Source organism: Stylophora pistillata, chromosome 13, assembly GCF_964205215.1.
Source record: "Stylophora pistillata chromosome 13, jaStyPist1.2, whole genome shotgun sequence".
NCBI lineage: Eukaryota > Metazoa > Cnidaria > Anthozoa > Scleractinia > Pocilloporidae > Stylophora > Stylophora pistillata.
This window is the reverse complement of record NC_142531.1, coordinates 24,147,390-24,169,306: the sequence shown is the minus strand read 5'-3', so window position 1 is coordinate 24,169,306 and position 21,917 is coordinate 24,147,390. Positions and strand designations below refer to the sequence as shown.

The 21,917-nt window shown below is 40.1% G+C and overlaps 1 protein-coding gene and 1 pseudogene across 4 annotated transcripts; both read left to right on the top strand.

The window, feature by feature from the left end:
- The first annotated feature begins 3,335 nt into the window (after nt 1-3,335).
- LOC148718244 (uncharacterized) lies at nt 3,336-7,277 on the top strand (annotated as a pseudogene).
- Nucleotides 7,278-7,759: 482 nt separating this feature from the next.
- LOC148718243 (uncharacterized) lies at nt 7,760-19,886 on the top strand. Of its 4 annotated transcripts, none has more exons than XM_088743679.1 (2): nt 7,760-8,140; nt 18,572-19,886. In XM_088743679.1, exon 2 carries the CDS (start codon nt 18,583-18,585, stop codon nt 19,696-19,698), a length of 1,116 nt encoding a protein of 371 aa, XP_088599805.1. In that variant the 5' UTR covers nt 7,760-8,140; nt 18,572-18,582; the 3' UTR covers nt 19,699-19,886. The 4 variants fall into 4 exon arrangements, with proteins under 4 accessions (XP_088599805.1, XP_088599806.1, XP_088599803.1 ...); XM_088743680.1 differs by having other exon boundaries at nt 18,557-19,886; XM_088743677.1 differs by lacking the exon at nt 7,760-8,140 and adding an exon at nt 15,849-16,249 and having other exon boundaries at nt 18,557-19,886.
- Nucleotides 19,887-21,917: the final 2,031 nt, after the last annotated feature.

The window sequence follows — 21,917 nt, the reverse complement described above, 5'->3', positions numbered from 1 at the left end:
TGCGCAACAATCATAGTACCCAGTAGTTAATTAGGAAAAGTCTTGAATTTTTGAACCTGCATCTCAGTGTCAGCACGCTTTCCGTATATTAAGGAACTTTGTTCCTTACAACCTGAATCATGTTCCAACTTTCCAACGAACCAACAGTTACCTAGCCGAAAACAAAGAATTTTTCCCATGGTTATGCTGAGGAAAATTACTGATTATGTTTACCGTGACATCGAACCACACGCCAATCAGTAGATTTGAAAAGTGAAGACATCAACAAACACAACGTAAATGGATCGTTTTTCTCTGAGACGTAAATGAATATGTGAAAGGTCGTTTCTTAGCGATTAAACTCTCTCGATTCAATGCCCTGAGGGGGAACTTTCTGACAGCTAAATATACGAGTTGTGAAACAACCTGCAGATGAATGGTAGATTTGAAAACGAAGACCTAAGACCCTTACGAAAACGAAGACCCCTAAGAAAAGGAAGACTCATTACGGAAACGAAGACCCAAAAGAAACACAACTTTTTCAGTTCTCTTGATTCTGTAGTCTGTTATATTGTACCGACTAACAGAAAAGAGTGTGCTCGGAAATTGCGGCTCGGTAGATGCGTTGCGTGACGGTTTTTAAAAGACCCCCTACGAAAACGAAGACCCATTACGAAAACGAAGACCCAATTCGAAAACGAAGACCCAATACGACAATCATTCACAGAAACCGGAAACCACAGGGACGTGTGTAATTTATTTCAATGCCTTGTGTGCGTAAGCTCAAAAGGCAAAATATTCTTCAAAGCCTCCCGACATATGTAAATGATGTGGACGGGTATTCTGAAGTTGCTCCTTTGTTTTTTGTTTTTTTTTTTGTATTTAGTTATCTTAGACTGGCACGCAGCGCATCCACTGAGCCGCAATTTCCGGGCGCACTCTTTTCAAGAGAACTGGAAAAGTCGTGTTTTTATTGGGTCTTCGTTTTCCTAACGGGTGTACGTTTTCGTTGGGGGTCTTAGGTCTTCGTTTTCGGGGGTCTTCGTTTTCGAAACTACCACAGATCAATAGTGCATTGCATTTAGTCCTATTCAAACCTCAACATTTTACAGTCGAAGCCATTTAAAGACGGCTACTGTACATGAAACTATCTCAACACCGATCATTTGTCAATAAACCTGTACATTATCACGATGGCGTGACGCTGTATTTGTCCGTAAGTTTTCATTGGTCGCTCCAAAGAAAACTAGTGCTTATTCGAAACGCATAGCCCGTGTACTTTCCTCTTATGTTTGTTCCGGTTTATTTTTAACAATTACTCTTTCGTTAGTTAATGATTAATATTTAATAAGTTTCTTATTTCAATCAGTTTCATTAAGGTGGCTCGTACCAGTTTCCTCGCGCGGGGAACAGGTCACTCTTGCGTGACGCGCGCGAGAGAAACGTGCGAAAGAAGCGCGAGATCAAAAGATGAAAATTCAAAACAAAGATGGCGGCGCGTGGAATTTTTTCTACTTTTGTGAGAAGTTTACCTAAGAGCTTGTATTTGAAGTGTTGAGCGGCCACTATGAATGCAGGAGATAGAAACTAAGATAACGAAGACGATTTTCGGAGAAGTAAAGGTTGCTTCACTTCACATTTAAAAGAAATATTTAACCGATATGAAATCTTGCGACGGCGAAAAAAGAACTCAAGTGAAGGATAATCTACCTGAAGTGGAAGAAGACTTTGAAACTTAAAGGAAAATAGTATGATATAGCCAGAAGTCATGTGTAGGATTTCTAAGATGAGCTCGGAAGGCTGTCTTTGACGGCTGTTTAATGATTTTCTTAGCAGTAAACGTCTCTAAACATCAGATCGTAGTTGCTCGCGCGAGCACACGCAATTGTCAGCGGTAGCTAAAACAGATCATGAGCAAATGTCGATCTTATAGAATCCAGATTTTTAAAACGCGCGTGGAAATTGCTAAACTCACGAAAGCTATTGCATGAAAACAAGTCCGGTGACCCCTTCTTTTTATTGTTCCAATATGATAATAACGTCGAAAGAAATCATCAGAAAAAAAACTAGAAAATTCTACGGAAGGAAATTTGTGATGTGTGAAAATTGTCCTTTTTGTAGATTTTCTGAAATTCCGCCCCGTAGAATTTTTTGAAAATCTTTGTGCATTTCCTTGTCAAGTGCCAAAAGCAATCACTGAAAAAAATCAGGGGGTCACCGGGTTAGTTTTCGAATTATTTAAGCCACAAGCAAAAAAATGCGTCTGAATAAGCCTATGAAAGCGTTGCCATGGAAACTGCTAGTGACGAAATGACACTTATTTTTGGATAACCAATGATTATGTAATTCAACCCCGTAAAAAGTGTTCAACTGGCCTTGGTCAGTCTTTCTGTTGTATTCTTTCAAAGTTACAAACCATCAAAAAGATGAAAACCGGTACGAGCCACCTTAAGCACGTCTACTATTATTTCATTCTTCATCGCCATTAGTTCCTGTTGATATTACCAAATTTTTTTCTGCTATCTAGGAACCATCTGCTCTCAATGAGTTACCTACTATCTTTGGGAGCTAGACCAAAGAAAGTCTTTCTTTATTTTACATTTCAAATATTTCCTTTTTGTCGCTGGTTAGTTTGTTGGTTAGTTCACTTTATAATCGCTTCATTGTTAATTAGGCTAGTGTTACATTTCTCAGGGATATTTTCTTAGTTTAGTTTCTGCTGTATTTTCTTTTAGTTCAAACCACACAAATTCAGCCACACAAATTCAGCTACAACCTTCAATTTAAACTCTGCAGTCTTCAATCTCTGCTTCGCCCTTTTCATCCGTGATTTCACACCAATTTCTTTATATTCATTTATAATTTTGATTACCTACCACATTTAATTAAACTGTGAATTCTACTGTGCGTTCGAGTTGTCTTCTCCGCTATATTAGTAATATTTGGAGGTTACAAATAAGAACAGAACGTTTTTCGATATTTCAGCAGATTTCTGCACATTGTGAAGTACAATACTTCACTTTTGCGAGCGCATGGCTAGGTTTTAAAGTTTGGTCAACGGTCGAGTCTTACAAAAAGAATTCGGTAGAACACTTAAACAAAATTTTTGCCCGGGGGTGGAAACTTATCTGAATTTGAACAAACCAATCTTTAAAAGTTCAAAAGTTCTAATGCTGGGGGGAATTCTGGGGAAGGGGAGGGGGGGTTTGAAACTTCTAATGGATCGATCATTGCATGATTAGTTCCTTCAGCTTTGCCTCCCCCGGAGATTCATCACCCGCCCGTTCCCCAGATCAGCTGTAAGTGCCTTGGGTTTTTGTTGTCTTGTTAGCTTTACGTACGTTTGTGGTGCTGACATGCTGTCCACCTTACAGAAAGCCGCAAGTTCACCTCCTAAGAAACTGAACGTTTTGCTTTTGTCATCTGAGTGGTGGTCCAGGAAGGGAGAGATGTCAACACTGAACAGAATACTTGCCAGACAGTTAGCTAAACACCCGTTGGTCGAGGTTACAGTCTTCCTTCTTGAATGCAGTGAAGAGGAAAAGAAGGACGCCATCTTAAATAACATCAAGGTTGTTAAGGCAACAAAGCAGCTTGGCCTTGAGGAACATGTTTGGCTCCTTTTTCCACCCGATGATCTCCAAATTGACTTAGTAATTGGCCATGGGGCTGTCCTTGGCGCTCACGCAAAAGTTATCAGAGAGAGACGCCAGTGCAAGTGGGTCCAAGTTGCTCACACTGCACCAAAGGAACTGGGCATGTGCAAATCCTACCAGGGTTCCGTCGCAAGAAGTGATGATAAGCACAAAATTGAAGTTGAACTGTGTGAAAAGGCTGACTTTGTCGTTGGAGTTGGGCCAAAGTTGGGTGAGTTATTTCAACATTGTATTGGCTGGTGTAAAATTCCTGTTGTAATTCTCATACCTGGAATTTTTGACGAATACTCTGAGATAGAACACGTACCTAGAGAGAGCAAAAGGTGTCGAGTTTTAACATTTGGCCGTGGAGATAAGGAAGATTTCAAACTGAAAGGATTTGACGTCGCAGCTAAAGCGGTTGCCAGGCTAAGTGACACAATACTTATCTTCGCCGGTGCTTGCAAGGAAGACCTTCAACAGGTTACTGATAGGTTTTTGGAGTGCGGTATTTCTCCCAAAAACCTTGATGTAAGAGGTTTCCTTGAGACCAAACATGATCTTAATTATCAGGTTATTTTGTGAAGTGGATCTTGCGATCATGCCTTCCCGGACGGATGGCTTTGGACTAACAGCGCTTGAAGCTTTATCTGCTGGCCTACCTGTCCTTGTGAGTCGGAACACGGGATTTGGAGAGGCACTCAGCAAGATCCCATTTGGTTCAATCTATGTGATTGATTCCCAGGATCCCAGTGTGGGCCGACAAAATAAAACAGGCTTGGATGAAAGACGAGAAAACGGGTCATGAAGAAAGTAACCAATCTGCTTACCTTTTACAAAAAAAAATACAACTGGGAAAGGCAGTGTAATGATCTTGTTGCTAAATGGCGCAGCGCTGTTTTCGGTAAGAATCCTCTCTCGAGTAATTGTCGAAAAAGTGACAACAATAGCTCAAGGTAAGACTGGTAAGAGCTAACCAATAAGTGCAGGGATATAGCCCAAGACCTTTGGATTCCGCGCTTCAATGCTTAACCAAAAATGTCTGAGGGTCAATTCCTCATGAAAACAATTTTTTTCTTCGTCTCACGCTCAAGACTCATAGCTGAGCTCAAAATTTATCATCGTATTCTTATTCTGATGGTATATGTTGTTGTGATCTCAGACGAACAGAAACAGCAGGTAACTTGCTGGGAGGGGAATCAAAATCAAACAGGGTCCCCTTATGACAAACTTGAGGAAATAATGGAGAGAGGACTAAAAATGCATCTGCATGAAGGGGTTATTTTTCAGTGCACCAAAACAGACACAAGACAACACAGAAAATTGATCATTGTTGCTTGCTTCATATATGTTTTTTCTTTCACCCAGGTGAAGAAAACAACAAGCTGTCAACAGAGTTAGACAAGGAGTCTAAAGAGGTAGAGTCTGACGTGCAACAGATGAAAGTAGAAATGGATGACTCACAAGTGAAACTCAAAGACACTTCTATCGAATTGGGAAAAACGCAGGCCAGGAACAAGACCTTGGAGAAACATGAACAAGTAAGATATGGAGGTTTCTATTGCAAGTGGAGGTGGTAAGATTAAGCCCGCAACATAATAGTTTGTGTTACCTTCCTCATAGTTTTTTTTTTTTAGTACTGATCTCCTTGATCTTGTGTTTAAAAAAAGAGAAATGAGGTATTGATCACCTGTGGTGATTTTAACTTATGGAAGTTGTTTTGTGTTTTCTAGAGCGAAGCCAAAAACAAAACAATGTCAAAGATGGAAGACACCATAACAGATCTGCAGGGTGCGGTTAAACTCTTGAAGCAAGCTTCAGATAAAAAATCAGGCAAATCTTCTGTTGTCCAAGGCAAAATTGAAAGCCAAAGTGCTAATAGAACTTCTGTGAAGTTGATTCCCTCTCCATCTCAGGAGTTATCTCTAGAAAGTTCTACACCCTCCCAGGAGCTTACTCTTGCTGTGGAAGATGTTACTCATGCAAAGACTTGTCAAGAGTCATCAACACAGACTTATGACACTGCGTTTATTCCATGTGAAGCTTGTGCTAGAACACAACAAAATCTTATTGAAGTTGGTAACATGGTGATTAAAGTATGTGAATCTCAAGGACTTCCATCTTCACTGGCAAAGCAGAAAAAACTCTTGCGGCAATCCTTGATGGCTGCAGCTGATTTATCAAGGTGGGCATCTGAACAAAGCCAAGATCTTGCTAGAATTACTGATCACTTAGATAATTTATATGCACAGATAAATCCACTGGAAGATAAACTTAGTAGGTCAAAACAAGTTTGTGCACAACTGGAAAAGCAAATCCAAGATCTGGAAAAGCAGTTGTTGGATAAGGACAGTGAAGGTGAAAAGAAGGAGGTAGACCTCAAAGAGAAGCTTAAACAAGTTGTTGCCGAAAAAGATCTGTTGCTATCTGATGCAGAACAATTGAACAATGACCTTATAAAGGGAAAAGATGTCCTTCAGGGTATGGAGTTCAAACTGGCTCAAATGCTCGAGAAAATATCTCCAAGGAGAGCGTAAGTTGATGACGGCAGTGTCTATTTCCCTCAACAAACTCCTAAAGATTTTTCTTGAATTTGTGAAATGAGATAACTTGGTGTTGCGTCAACTGAGTTGATAATGTAAATTGGCCGCCACCGTAAAGAGTATCTAAGCTGACGTTTGGAGCGTTCGTCCTTCGAAAGAGCGAATGGCTTTGTTAAAATGAGTATACTAAGAATGTTGCTTAAGATCAATTTATCAAATTCCGAAAATACCCTGACCTTCCCTTAGTAGCTGCACGTGTATTGTTTGTTGTTTATCTTTGTCATGACTAGACTATCAAAACCGATAGAGTAATATTTTTTGGGTTCAAAAGTGGGAAATTTCTTCCTTTCCGGTTTTCCTTGAATATTCTTTGCGATTCATTAAGACTCTCGTCCTCTTACTCAACCAGATCATCCTGGACTTTACCAGTCACTCCACTCATAACCTGATCACAGGCGTCTTGTTTCCCGAGAATTTTCTCTACGTTCTTATTGGTTCCTCGTACTGTTGTCGTTGTTCTGATTGGCTGTTGTAAATGTCTTAGTACCGTGTCCCTCATTTATGACATGTGCTCCTACTGGATAGGCTCATGAACGTTCAAGGCATGTGCCACGTTCTCTCGTTTTCTCTCTCAGCGTTTCCAACTTTATTTTAAAACCGTCCAAACTTCGTGATATTTTTTAGGTACAAGAACCTGTTGCCTTGTGGAAACAACAAAGTGACGAACCTGGACTTATGGAACAACAGAAGGATTTACTTAGGAGGTTTTGTTAAATTTTTTAGCTGTCTTTTAGTTGTTCGCCTGTTTATAAAGTACTATTACAGATCTCAGAAGCAAGTTCACGAAAATATTTAGATTGGAATTATTTTAGCGAACTGATTTTTTCTTGCCACTATACTTTACTGTTCTTTGTATTGAGAAGGTATAAGTCATCTTTACAGTAAACCCATGCAACTAATACAGCTTTTTCCGTTCTTTATTATTTGCACGTCTCCTGTTTAGAATTTTTATGAAGAAAACCCAAATGTTTCTCATAAGCGCCCAGCTTATGGCAACCAAGATTTGGATCATGATATCCATAAATCTTTTTGCTATGGTGCAGTGAATGAAAACTACACATGACCAACTGAACGTTACGATATCATTCAATACGTCCAAATAATTTGTTTGAAGGTATTAAAAAGATATTAATACTAATTGACATGTAATTATTAAAGTAACTCTTGAACACAAACCATGATGTTCCCAGTGTTAACTCCGTTGAGCTCTGAGGGAGCAAATATGCCAGGCTGCGCTACCTTCGCTTCAATGTAGCTTGCAGAACAGGCGTATTTTTTTCCTTTTCGTTTTAATCAAACGGAGGCAAGCGCGAGGCGCTTTTGAACAAGAAAATGGCTGACATGATTCACCTATGTGTGTGACTTTTTCTCTGAATTCGAATTATTTTCCGTGTGGAGTTAGATCGCGTGACACTCGGAGAGAACTATTCTATTTGCCTCATTACAATAAACTTTGCAGCAATCAATCAGAACATCGAACAAAGTTCGTTACATTCTTGTTAGGGACAGAGTCACGCAATGTTTTTTTGGTATAAACACAAAAGCTTCTAATTCGATTTAGCAAACATTTTTCGAAAACTCCTCTGCATATTTTTTTGTAAACTAAACATGTGAAATGCCTTCGCAGTAAGTCCAATTTCCCTAAGCAGATGGAAAAAAACCAGTATCATTCATCGGTTTTTGCCCGTAAGGCTCCAGTGAAACACAGACCCCGTGAATTGGGAAGGGAGTTTCTCTCTTCCAAATCTTCCTCGGCCATAAACAAAATTGTCTCGCTCCGAACTTGAGAATATTCCGAGGGCAAATAGCAACTAAATCAGCGCAAGCTTTTACTTCATCTGTCAGTCAGTTCACGAGGTTAACGTCCGACGACCCTGCTTTGTGAAAGTGAGTGGATATAGCCTGACAAACTGAGAAACAAAGGTACCCTCTTGTTGTTTCCTTTTGCTTTTAGCTGAACAACTTCCGCCTAGCATATTTGCCATAGTGTTTGTAACATACCATCCCCTCAAATAAGTGTAGTAATGCGGTTATTGTTAGAGAATTTTGAAGCTTTTGTTTTAGAAGTGACTGATAGGTCTTCCGGTTTTCCTTTTGCTAATCTAAAAAGTGGGAAATCTGCCTCATATTGAGAGCGATAATTGTGCGAGGGCTACTTTCGCTTTCAACTTTCATGACAGACCCTCTAGCTCACTAGAATTTGCGTTTATAGTAATTGCGTCCCCTGGTGGACATATTCCCGAAGAGTTTTCCTCAAGCAAGTTGGTAGATAGGCTAACTGAAATTTACAATGCAATCAGTTATTATTTAAGATTTAAGATCCGTCGATAACCAGTTGAGCCTAAACAGTTTTGCGCAGTTCAGTGTAGAATGGATTGATCGCCATAACCATTGAGGATAAGAAATGTCTTGTAATTTTAAACTTGTACTCGGCAATCTGTATTTCATATTTTATAAAACTGTGTCCATCGTGACATGAATCATATTCAATCTTTTCAAACGAATCGACAACTAAATGGCTGGGAAATAGCCCTGAATCGTTCTTATTTTCATGGCGAACTACCATTGACGTCAATATATCATCAAGGTGATTATTCATATGTTGCTCATGAAAGTCAGGGTCATTTCGCGGTTTTTGCGCTTGGATGGGTAAATATCTGAGCTATACAAAGCCAGTGTACTACAACTACTCGCTAATGCAGCGATGACGATTTAATGATGAATCCTAAATGTTCAAGAGATTAGTAAACAGAAATCCTTGTATTCGGTGACAATGAAGGAACGTTGGTGCCTAGAAAGTATAGGGTTTTATTTCAATAACAAAGGCAGATGATTTTTTCGACCTTTTCAGTTTCACCTATGTTAAAAGCACTGTCAACGTCTAGTTCTGAGATGTAAGACCCCATCGTAAGAGAAGGACTAAACGGTGTCTTTTACATAATGATGTTGATGTTGTAAGTGTGTACGTGTTATGTATGTATGTGTGTGTGTGTGTGTGTGTGTATGTGTGTATGTGTGTATGTAGGTGTGTGTGTGTGTGTATGTGTGTGTGTGTATGTGTGTGTATGTGTGTGTATGTGCGTGTAGTTCATGCCGGCATGGCTCATGATTCTGCTGCTGAAGATCATAGTCCTGTTGCTTTGATTCTGTGTTCCCTCTTCCTCCAAGTAGAGCTGCACTTGCGGCATTACCCTGGACAAAAATGAGCGAGAATGAGAATTCAAAGACCTCTCTACTGTAGCTCTTCCTCCTTCTCTTCCTCTGTTTCTCCCCACAGCTGGTTGCACATTCAGATGCCAAAGGCTAGGCTTTTCTCATATTTATATCAATCTAAAATGTGTGGCAGACAGGGCGAAAATTTGATAATAACTCTTAAAAGTGAAAGGATAAGAAAAGAACAGGTTACAGAGGCAGTTTTAACGATACAAAACCACGCCTCGTCAAATAGTTTACAGTGGCAGTTTTAACGACGCCTCGTCATATTAGCTATGAGCTATTTTTACAACTAGTTTATACTGCTTTGTAAATCACCAACATATTTAAAAATAATTCAAAGTAAGAGTTTTGTAGAATACCGAGGAAACTCGAAAGCGGTACGGGTAAACAAAAATGAAAGAAGGATGGTCAAAGATGGTGATGACTTTCTTCAAGACGCTCGTTTTCGATTATTTTGTTTTCTTGTTCCAGATCGAAAATTCAAATCAAGCAGGAGTAAAATAAAGAGAAATGAGAGTTTCCCCTATAATCATATGATAATTATTTATTGCGATTCAGTGAAAAGAAATGTCATCAACCATTTTTCCAATAAATAACGTTATATATATAGAAAACAGTCGCCACACACTGCATAACAGCCTGTCGAGAGATGGTTTTGTAAGGGTATGATACAATGATTTCCTCCACAGAGATAGGAAAGTTGTTGACCTTTTGAGCGGGCTAATTCCAGAGTTTAGTTTGCTGAGGACATAATCATTTTGTAAGCTCCGTTTGACGTATCGATTACTTCTAATCACAAAGAGCTTTTTTTGCTAGTCTCTGCTCTAGCTTAGGGCTGAGTCGCATAAGAAATATTTTTTTACTTTTTCGCAAGGAGACATTTGTCAAAACTTTCGCAATTTTCCAAATGGCTGCGATCGCACCCAAGCAATAATTTACTGATGAGCTGCTACGCCATTCATAAACCCATCTCCCTCATTAGAGAAAACAGAACGTCTTGTGCGAGTTAATAGGCATAACGAATCGCATTTTCGCGGCTTTTGCGCTGTTATTGATGTTAAAAAAGAAATAACCAAACCGCATTCTAGTGCAATCACGTGAGCAGGTGCTCTTACTCAGTCGGCACTCCAATGAACTTGTTTCAGAAATCGACTTCTTATTTGAACAGTGATCCGTGCCATTTCAAAACGAATACGGCTTCTATCAGTTCACCGAATAATCAATCTATTATTGCATTCTTGAAACGACAAGCGGGTTCACTGATCATATGATTAATTCATTACTTTTTGCATTCTTGAAACCTGACTAGCGGGTTAACATTCAAATCTTCAATTTATTAATGTAATCTTGCAATATACGCTTGTCTTGGTTTGACTGTAACTAAGTTAAAAAGAAGTTGCCCAGCATACTTGAAAAACGCAATCGATAGTTATTTTTTAATGAATTGCCTGCATACGTTTAACAAATGGTAAATACTATAGCGAACACTATTGCAGAGATAGAGGTACGCGGGAGGTTGCTAAGCACGAAAGAAGCGTAAGAGTCGCTCGAGGTGGTGCTGGCGTGAAGTTACTCGAGGTTGTTGTTGCGTTGCAATTAGGGAGTTTCCAAAGGCGTCTCAAGCTCACGTCTCGAGAAAGACGAACGATTAATTCTCAGACATGTATGTATTTACATGAAAGCGTCACGCGTTGTGTTACACGGTGTTAGGTTACGCGCGACAATTTGTAGAGGTAATCACATGATTTCGAGTGCAATTTGGAATAAATAAGCAGGAGTAAGTTTTTTCAAAGACTAACAAAATTGCATGAGCCCGTAGGGCGAGTGCAATTTGTGGTCTTTGAAAAAATTTACAAGTGCTTATTTATTCCAAATTGCACGAAAAAATCATGTGATTTTTTATTAATAACATACATGAAAAAATACGAGGTAGCTTCTGATAACTACGCAGAAGAAAAGCGCGTGCATCACGTGCAAAAATAATTTATTCAAACCCTGCAAGTGACACTGACCTTGACATTGACCTTGACATCGACATTGACATTTACCAATCATTTTGACCAATCAGAATGTCCGGTTTGTTTCTTTCTTTGCACTGAATTAACTCTCTTCTGCACTGAATTAACTGAAAACTGCATTCATCTTAACCAATCAGAACTGAGAAATTTTTTCATGTATATTATTAGAACCGTAATGAGGAAAGTATTAGAAACGAAATATGGTCGATTTACATCGCTAAATATTCCGAAATGTGAACATTTTACCATTCTTGTGTATCCATCGCGGTTTCTGTTGATCTCTGCCATTTTAGGCTTCCTTTCCCATCTCTGTTATTCCTATCATACTCCGTCTTATGAGACAAAATATATTTCCCCCCAAAGGATGGTCTAAGATTTTCGCTAATAGTTCGATAACACATGAATGCAGGGTTGAGTTCAAAGAAAAAATGTGAGTAAATTGCTTCCGAGGTTTCATTGCTATAAGAGGAAGTAAAAGTTGAAGTTTTAACGTTTTAGTTCTGTGCAGGACGGTTAGGGAATGTACAAAATTTTAAAACCCACGTGTTTCGCTTTTGACCTTTTCGCCGTGAATGCGACCCCGGCTGAGCGGGTTACCCCCCCCCCCCCCCCCCCACTCCACCTTGAGACCTTTACATGGCAAATTGTCACTTCAACTGACAGGATTACCCTAGGCATGGGTCGCACTTGGTAAAATTTTGCTGGAGTTTGTTTACTTTGCAGCCAAAATCTGTCATCGGGGGACAGTGCCTTGTGCGACCCCAACTTTTCCAGTTGGCAAAAACTTCGAAAATCGGGAAAAAAACATCAAAGACGCCGTACTGGTTGGGCGGGGCAGGTAGATTTCAGAAAACTCGAGCTGGACAAGAGGAATGACAGCGGTAACTGTCAACACTTCTCAGAGAATAAAAATTTAACAGAAAATTTGTGATAAAATTAAAAAAGAAAGTGCGCGATATTGCTCAGGTCGCGCTCTCTATTTGCCACGGACGGACGTGGATTTTAAAACCATTACAATCCGTCGTAGTTCCCCGCTTTTTCGGTGGAAGAGCCGAATGTTCCCAATATCTTTATCCTCACAGCCAAATTTACAATCCCAGAGAGCCTGGGCAACGATTAAAACCCTTGTGAGGCCGGTGAGCACTTTGCAGAGTTATTCGCTGCTGAATTCACTGCTGATTTAAATAAATGAAAAGTAGAAGTATCACTTTGGTAGTTATCAGCAATGCTGCAACAAGTCACATTCTAGTCGAGTTTTTCCTTGGAGGTTTTTTTTTTTTTTTTTTTAAGCCGAGCTCCTGTCTTCTGACAACACGTGAATAAACGCGTACCTGGCCTACTTCAGTTTTCATCACTGACACTTTTCTGCATAAATGCGACCTTTGACTCAGTTTGACGCGAGTTTTGCTTTCCGGTTGCGGTTTTAAATTTTCTGTGGTCTTTTGGACGACAAAGATGAAAACTTTGCGACCTATGCCCTACCTGGCAGCCCGCCTTGGCTAGTCACCCCACCTATCATGTAAACGTTATCAAGATAAAATAAGAAATTATCTGGACAGGCGGGTTATCTCACCTACATGGGGTCCCCTACCTCCACTTTAAAACTTGCCATTGATTTATCCAGTCACTATGTGTGAACAGAAAACGAAAGATTGTTTCGGCACGGTCGGGGAACCCTAGAAGTAAATTGTAGACCAGTTTATTTTTCTTTCGTTCCGGAAGTTTGCCGCCTTTCCGCCATAACATCACCTCTACTTCTTATAGTTATAGGAAATGAACCAAATAGCCCTATGCATACTTGGGTCAGAAATTCTAATTTCAACGCCAGCACCGAGGTGTAAAAGATATTCACGGGAAAACATCACTACAATGCCAGCCTGGATACTCGAAAAAAAGTGTGGTAGACGTGACTTGGAGGTTGAATTCTAAAAAATTTCATTATTATGTAAAAGACCAATGTCGCGAATGGCTCGCTAGCCTTGAGAAAATTCACGACAATAGCCCTTATCGCATTTGTGTCTGCAATGCAAAGGGTCCGCGGAGTTACAGTTTCAGGACGAGGCTATCGGGTCAACGTTTCTCGAGAAACACCAGAAACACTCCATGTCTGACCATATAACTCTGGAATCTGCGTTTTTTTTTTTCTGCCGAGGAAAAGGTTAAAATTCTTAGTGGTAATTGTCCTGGCATCACGAAAGGAAGATTGAAAGAATGGCTGTCATTTCGGAAAGCAACGGCAAAATTTTGTCGCGTTTGTTCATGCATATGGCTACGTTTGTTGTTCCTTTGTCGGCCTTTTGAGGTTTAACTCAGAGTCACGTTTCAAGGCCCTCAGCGCCTTGTGTTCGGCCACAGGGAGTCCACACAAGCGGCGTGTCTGGTCGTTTGTTCGAAATATAAAGAAATGTATGGGAGAATATTGAAGAGTCGTAATATCGTAAACTTATAACGAGGAATGTCTATGTTAAGGCTCAAAATAAATATAAACCTACCTCACTTGCTGTGTATTGTCGTTTCTGTGGTTCTAAATGGCGAATTTGAGCGATTTGGTAGATTTTGCGTTGACTGTTACTCTCCTTACAGTAGAGTAACAGTCTGTATCGCAGAGGTCAGTGGTTCGAATCCCGTACAGGCCTGATTTTCGCTATTGCATAAAGAGCGCTCTCTACTGCGAGGATCGTGCATCATACGACTCTTCAATGTTCTCCCATACATTTCTTTATATTTCGAACAAACAACCAGACACGTCGCTTGTGTGGGCCCCCTGTGGTTCGGCGGGAAGCAAATTATCTTTTGGCTTTGTAATTTCTATTTCTGAAAGGTCACTCTTAACCTCTTCTAAACAGCTTTCAAGGGCTACTGATTTTTGTATTGCTGGTATCGATGTACATTTGACGTGGCAGGGATGGGTTTTTTTGTCCTCCCCTCGGAATATGTAAATCAGACGCATTTTCCTTGCGAACTGATCAAAGTCACACAATAGTTGTTGTCTGATCTGTTTTTGTTTTGTAGCGGGTGTTGGAATGAATTTAAGCCCTTTTGCCAGTAAATTAATCTGGTCGTTTGTAATCTCTTTATTTGAGAGGTTTTTTATGTGCGTTTTGCTCGCCTCTAGTTTGATAGTTGAACGTGTTTGGCAAGACCGCGGTTTCGATCCTAATCTAGTGGATCTCGTCAGTTGCCGATTCACTGAATAGACTGTAGCACCCGTACGCAATACAATGTCTAACCATGACGAGAACACACTGTATCCTTAAGAAAATGAATAAAAATGCCTCCAAACGTAGCCGTTTGCTTCGATTTTACTTGAAAGTTTTACCTGTGTGACCCGATAGCCTCGTTTCGAAACTTCAAAGTCCGCTGAGCTCTCGTACAGTGGGCGTAGATGCGATAGGGGCTATTCACAGCTGAGAAATCGCTATTGTCTTTTCACTCTGATAAACACAATTATTGTCATGTGATCTAACACATGTTAAAAAGGATGCAGAAAATGTTGTCTTTTGAGACTAGAAGGGATCTTTACAAAGCCTTCATTTTACCACACTTTAATTACTGCTCCGAAACGTGGCACTTCTGTAATAAGAAGTCAGCTGACAAGTTAGAGTTGGTGAACAAACGTGCGCTCCGTTTTGTTTTTAGAGATAAGTCCTCGCCTTATGAGGAACTTTGTAAGCATATCGGTCTCTCAAGTCTTCGTGAACAGCGATTAGCGAAAATATTGTCCACTGTCTTTAAGATATTAAGCAGTGATGCAGGACCAAAAAGCTTACGTGATCTTATTATATAACAGTTAGGTGCTCCACTTATAACCTTAGGGGGCACCACACTATTGGACCTCCCAACAGTAATTAAAATCAACAACTTTCGGGTTGAGATCATGGAGATATGCTGCATCGAAACTATGGAACGCTTTACCGGACGAGTCTCGAAAGATACAAACATATACTACTTTTAAAAATTACTCAAAAACATTAGATCTCACGGGACTCTAGCGCGGTGAGGATCCATCCTTAATTATATTTCCTGTTTTTAATGATTACATTTTATATATTCAACTCGGTGACTACATTGTTAAATTCTTATATTTCAATATTAGCTAGTTCTTAATTCTTAATTTATTTAAATTTATATACCTTCACAAGGCTTTATAATTTCCTGTTCTCTTTTTATTTCGTGGCGTACCTGTAAACTAGCTTTTAGCTAAGCGTTCTGACCACGTTAAATAAATTGATTGATTGATTGATTGATTGATTGATGATTATCAATACAGACAACAATAGGAGACTAATTTCAGACAACAATAATGCTGTCAAAGTTTCATTTCCAGGAGCACACCGTATGTTAGAAGACAAACTTGTTTGCACGTATGCCAGCCTGGATACCCGAGAAAAAGTGTGATAGACGTGACTTGGAGGTTGCATTCTAAAAAAATTTTTTCTTATGTAGAAGACCAATGTCGCGAATGGCTCGCCTGCCTTGAGAAAATTCACGACAATTTACAACTGAGAAATCACGATTGCATGCTCACTCTGGTAAACACAATTACATTGCTCATTTCGAAATCTGTCATGCGGTGATCTAGCACATGATTGTCAATTCAGACAACAATATAGAAGACTTTGATATTTCAGACAACAATAATGCTATTTTCATTTCCAAGAGCGCCCCGTATATAAGAAGACAAACTTGTTTGTAGTTATGGTTTTCTTGCCATAACGTTTCCCTGGACGTAACTCTGGAAGAAGCTCCACCCTTTCTCTAAAGTCACCTAGCATGCTCCCTTTTGGCGTGTTCTTCGGTAAGTAAACCGGCATTGCATATACACACACAAGTAATTTCCTTGCCATTGATGATAATTAAGATTACAGTTTCCATGAGGGAGTTTACCTGCAGCTCTCTAGATGCCACGAAACTCAGTTGTTGTTTTTTATCTCTCCTTGAATTGTCCTGGAGAGTTTTGGTCATATCTTAGGACGGTGGCTGGGGAATCGTTAAGGTTGACGAGGCATTGTACACTTTTCATTCCAAACACGCTCGTATTTATATTAGTATACACGTTTCTGCTCGTTCTATCGTTTTCGAAGCATTTGTATCGTAATCCTTCGAGCGTCTTTAAGAAAGTTGTCATCATTTTTGACCATCCTTGTTTTATTTTTGTTTACCCGTACCGCTTTCGAATTTCCTCGGTATTCTACAAAACTCTTACTTTGAATTATTTTGAAATCTGTTGGCGATTTACAAAGCAGTATAAACTAGTTGTGAAAGTAGCTCATAGCTAGTATGACTGGGGCGTTGTTTTGTATCATTAAAACTGCCACTGTAACAGGATCCTTTTCAGTTTATCCTTTCACTTTCAAGAGTTACTATCAAATTTCCGCACTGTCTACCACAAATTTTTAATATAATTTCAGCTCTACGGTTTTGAAGGTCGATCGAACAATATCTGCCAGTTGATTGTTGGGTTTTTTCTCATCGCCTGTCTCCTGGAAAGTGTCTCGATATTGTAGGAACAGATATACTTGTTTCTAGGAGTGACAGGGTTTAAGGTTACTTCCCACTTTCAGAGGCCGAAAAAATAATTTTTTATTTTATTGGACTAATAAATTGAAGTTAGCTAACGTTTACGAAAAGAAAAATTTTAAAATCTCAAAAAGCGTCCGAATTAGGGCCTGTGCGCACTACGCGAAATATTTTTTTGTTTTGCCAAAAAATCTGTCAACGCGAAACTATTTTCAATGCGACGATTTTTTTGACCCACCAGAATTTTCGCACGTGCCACCAAACTTCAGAGATGCCGTTAATTAGATTTGGAGGCGTACAATTTTTTGTCGGGCGAGAAAATCTATCGATCCTTGACAGATACTCTACAAATGGTCATCATATTTCGTAAATGAAAGAAGCTTTAGAAAGTTGTCGAATGACTTTCTCTCCTTTTTCAAATATCTACGGAAAAAGACTTCGGGGAAGTTAGGATTTCAAACCAGGATTCTACAGGTCGACGGCAGCGTCGACGATCCGTAAAATCCTTCCCTACAAAACCAGAAGGAATTGTTGACTATAGCCGAAATAAGGTTTTGCATGGCAAGCAAACAGCAAAGAAGGGCGATTAAAGCATTTCGTGGGGCCATTTTGCTTTGCGATCAATCCTTGACCAGAAGCGACATAAGAGAAAACGCACTGTCATTTTATCTCCGGTATCTATTTCGATTGACTGACATATGTGGTTACACAAATAATTCACACGTTTCCAGTGCGAACGTTATTACGAAAACAAAAAATTCGTCGTTACAAAATTTTCAATTTTTTTTGCAAATACCAAACCAAGTTTTTCGGCTTAGTTCGAACAGGGCCTTATTTAGGATAACGTATTTTTTTTAAAACAAAAGTTAATAAATCAGGTGGGTGTCACAATCTAGCTAAGCAGGGTAAATGGGCGACCCCCTGGGGGAATATTCGCGGCAATTTCGTGTTATTTGTCTATTTTGTTCACATCGCGCACTTGACAAAATACACACATGAAAGTTCTCTGCTGGTAGAAAGTCATTTCTCGTGGATAAAAAACAGAAATAAGAATTAGAGAGGAGTTCCAAGGCAAAGAAAAGAAAGGCCCAAAGAAGTAGGAAAAGGCGCCATTTTGTCAGGAAAAGAGGCCAGTATTGGCACTCCTCTCCACGCTCCAAACATTGTTAATAACTATGCTCCAATTTACGGACAAAGAAGTCGCCATCAAATCTACCTTTGTTGTACTGACCAAATTCTTCTTTAATGTTTTTCTCAAGTGCTTCTCTGACCTCGTTACTCCAGTGAATGCCCAAAATCAAAGGAAATATAGAAAAGGCAAACGCAACTACCAAGTGATTGACCAAAACGATTTCGGTACACAGAACATTCCCAAGCGACTGAGGTCGTGTGAACAAAAAAGGCTGGAAAACAAAATGTAAGGAATCGAGCTAACATTTGTCGTACATAAGGTTAAAAACAAAGTTCTTCTCAATAAGCAAGTACCGGCCGAATTTTTTCCCGAAGGACACCCGCGAAGGTGGGCAGTAACCCTAACTCATCAATAACATAGAAGTTCTGACAATATTTTTGAAATTTTCTTTAGAGCATCGTTATCCAGACTCTTCTAAAATGATAAGTTGCAAGTCGGCTCTAGTGCTTCAAATACTTCTCAATCTTTTTCTTGTCACCGACGCCTGTACCGAGATCCGAGTGACAGCCGAGGACAAAACAGTCGTGGTGGGACGTAGCATGGAGTTTATGGTGGATCTTTTGTCGCATATCTTGGTGGAGCCCAAGGATTACCGTCACACTGCATCTCTGCCAAAGACTTGTTCCCGTGGTTCCCCAGCAATGACCTGGACCAATAAATACAAGATCGCATACCTTGATGCTTGGGACTCGACCGTGGGCTGTGACGGCCAAAATGACGTTGGACTTTCCGTGGGTGCTCTCCTGTTTCCAGGTTTTTCCAAATACCAGGCCGTCCCAAAAAGCAAATGTGGCTCGGCCATTTCCAACTTGGAGTTTACGTTTTGGATTCTGGGCAACTTTGCAACTGCTCAAGAGGTGCGAGAGGCTTGGAAAAAGGACTCGTTCCCACTTGTGTGGGAACAACCTCTGAAAGAAAACACCTTTGAATTGCACTACTCAATTACCGACAAAAGTGGTGACGGCATCATTATTGAGTACACCAAAGAGGGACCAAAACTGTACGATAATACAATTGGTGTCATGACCAACTCCCCACCCTATGACTTCCACATGCTGAACCTCCGCAATTACGTTCATCTTTCGAAGTTCGCCCATGATCCTTTGGTTTTGGGTGAAACAACGTTCCCACCTACTGGCCAAGGAAATGGACTTCTTGGTATACCAGGAGATTTCACTCCCCCGTCGAGACTGGTGCGTTCTGCAGCCATGGTGCACTTTGCAGATCCAGCCAAGAAAAGTGATGAGGCGGTGAACTTGGCTTTGCACATCATGAACACTGTTGATATTCCCCACGGAGTCGCTGCATCCCATGATCATGAAAGTATGGCCGATTACACCTCTTGGGTTGTAGTCAAGGACCTCACCAACAGGGCGATCTACTTTCACAGTTATGAAGATCTCACCATCCGCGTGGTGCATCTTGACAAAGTGACCACGAACCAGAAGATGAAGATCAAAGTTGGAACCCCTATTGGTGGGTTTGTGGATGTCACAGGAGATCTTGAGCCTGCCCAGGCGCGCACTGAACTCTAAGTTACAGAACTGTTTCACTGCTTGTTGCCCTTTTTTTTCTGTCAAAATAAGGAGAAATTACCCCACCTTATGCTTGTAGTAGCCTTTCGTGTACGTTCTTTGACTTAACTTAAGGCAACCCTCAGGTACTCTTGAAAATGTAATTGTTGTCGTATAATTAAAGGTCTTAACAGTTCTTGAGAAATGAAGCAGTCTTGTTTCCATTTTGATTGTGTACGATGTTTTCAATCAATAACTTCTTCTCAGGAAAATGCAATTGGAGAACGTGAAAGGGCGGAGTTTCTTACAGTTGGGGAGAGCTCTAATATTATGTACTCCTTGGGGCCTAAATATTCCTGAAATCCCTCATAAAAGTATAGGGGACATTTTTGTCAACAAAAATAAAATGATAAAATCTAGAACCACCCAACCGTGGACTCCTCACCATATCACCTTACATAACTTGAAGAGACAATTTCTTATTTGGCCTGTCGGTTGACATTACAAAGGAGTTGATATCATGATTTTCACATAGTTTGTGTTTTTGACTACCAGTGGATTTTATACTAAATTTGTTATCAATCGTTTACACCTATACATCGGAAGCAAGGATGAAAATAGAGAGGGTATTTGAACCTCGGAGATGAAAATGAAAGACTATGAACTGGTTATTTAAACATAATGTAGCCGTTATTTAACTAAATAATTTGGATATATCAACAAAGTTGAAATGGTAAATTGGCTATGGTAATGATTACAAAAGCTGACGTTTCGAGCGTTAGCCCTTCGTCGCAGCGAATAGAGGAATTGTGGGTTGCGTGTGCTTTTAAAGACAGAAAATGGAGCTACGTTATTGGTGGGAGCATGGCAACGAGAAAAACATGAATAAATTAGTGGAATGAAAGGCGTTCGTTGATCCCTGTGGGATTTACACTGCCGGTTTGAAAGATGAGCTTTTGTTCAAGATTTTTACGGCTTTCCGTGCCGCCTAAGTGCAAGGAAAGACCGCAGATTGCCATATGTTGCTTAGAATGATTAGGTAAATTAAAATGTCTAGCGACTGGTTTCGATGTGTCCTTGTCATTCCTTTCCACGTCTCGAAGGTGTTCTCGGAATCGGTCACCTAGTCTTCTGCCTGTTTCGCCGATGTATATCTTTTTGCAATAAGTGCAAGTTATGCAATAGATTACATTGGCGGAGGTGCACGTGAAGTGATCGGTGATCTTAATGGATCGTTTAGGTCCCGATATTTTATCAGTGTTGTGAATGAAAGGACACGCTTTGCATCGTGCACGAGCGCATTTAAAAGTGCCTGGTTGGTCATTAGTCTAAAAAGAACTTCTGATCCAAAAATTGCCTATTTTTTTGTCGCGTTTGAATGAAATGAGCGGAGGCTGCGAAAAGATAGTGCTTGTCTTTGGATCGTTTTGAAGTAATTTAAAGTTTTTAAGAATGATGGATTTAACTGAGTGGTTGTGACTGGTGAAACGTGAGAGTGAATGGAATGCGGTCGTAATCTTCCTTATGCGACATTTGTAGTGCTGAATGTCGATCAATAAGTTGAGCGCGGTGGTAACCCGCTTGAACGACGAAAACAGGGTAACCACGTTTATCGAAGAACTGGCACATTGACTCTGATTTGAGGTGGAAATCAGAGTCATCACTACATAAACGACGAAGTCTTAGAAACTGAGAAAAACTTTTTCAAATCAAATCAGAGTCAATGTGCCAGTTCTTCGATAAACGTGGTTGCCCTGTTTTCGTCGTTCAAGCGGGTTACCACCGCGCTCAACTTATTGATCGACATTCAGCACTACAAACGTCGCATAAGGAAGATTCCGACCGCATTCCATTCACTCTCACGTTTCACCTTCACAACCACTCAGTTAAATCCATCATTCTTAAAAACTTTAAATTACTTCAAAACGATCCAGAGACAAGCACTATCTTTTCGCAGCCTCCGCTCATTTCATTCAAACGCGACTAAAACATGGGCAATTTTTTGATCAGAAGAGCTTTTCAGACTAATGACCAACCAGGCACTTTTAAATGCGCTCGTGCACGATGCAAAACGTGTCCTTTCATTCACAACACCGATAAAATATCGGGACCTAAACGATCTATTAAGATCACCGATCACTTCACGTGCACCTCCGCCAATGTAATCTATTGCATAACTTGCACTTATTGCAAAAAGATATACATCGGCGAAACAGGCAGAAGACTAGGTGACCGATTCC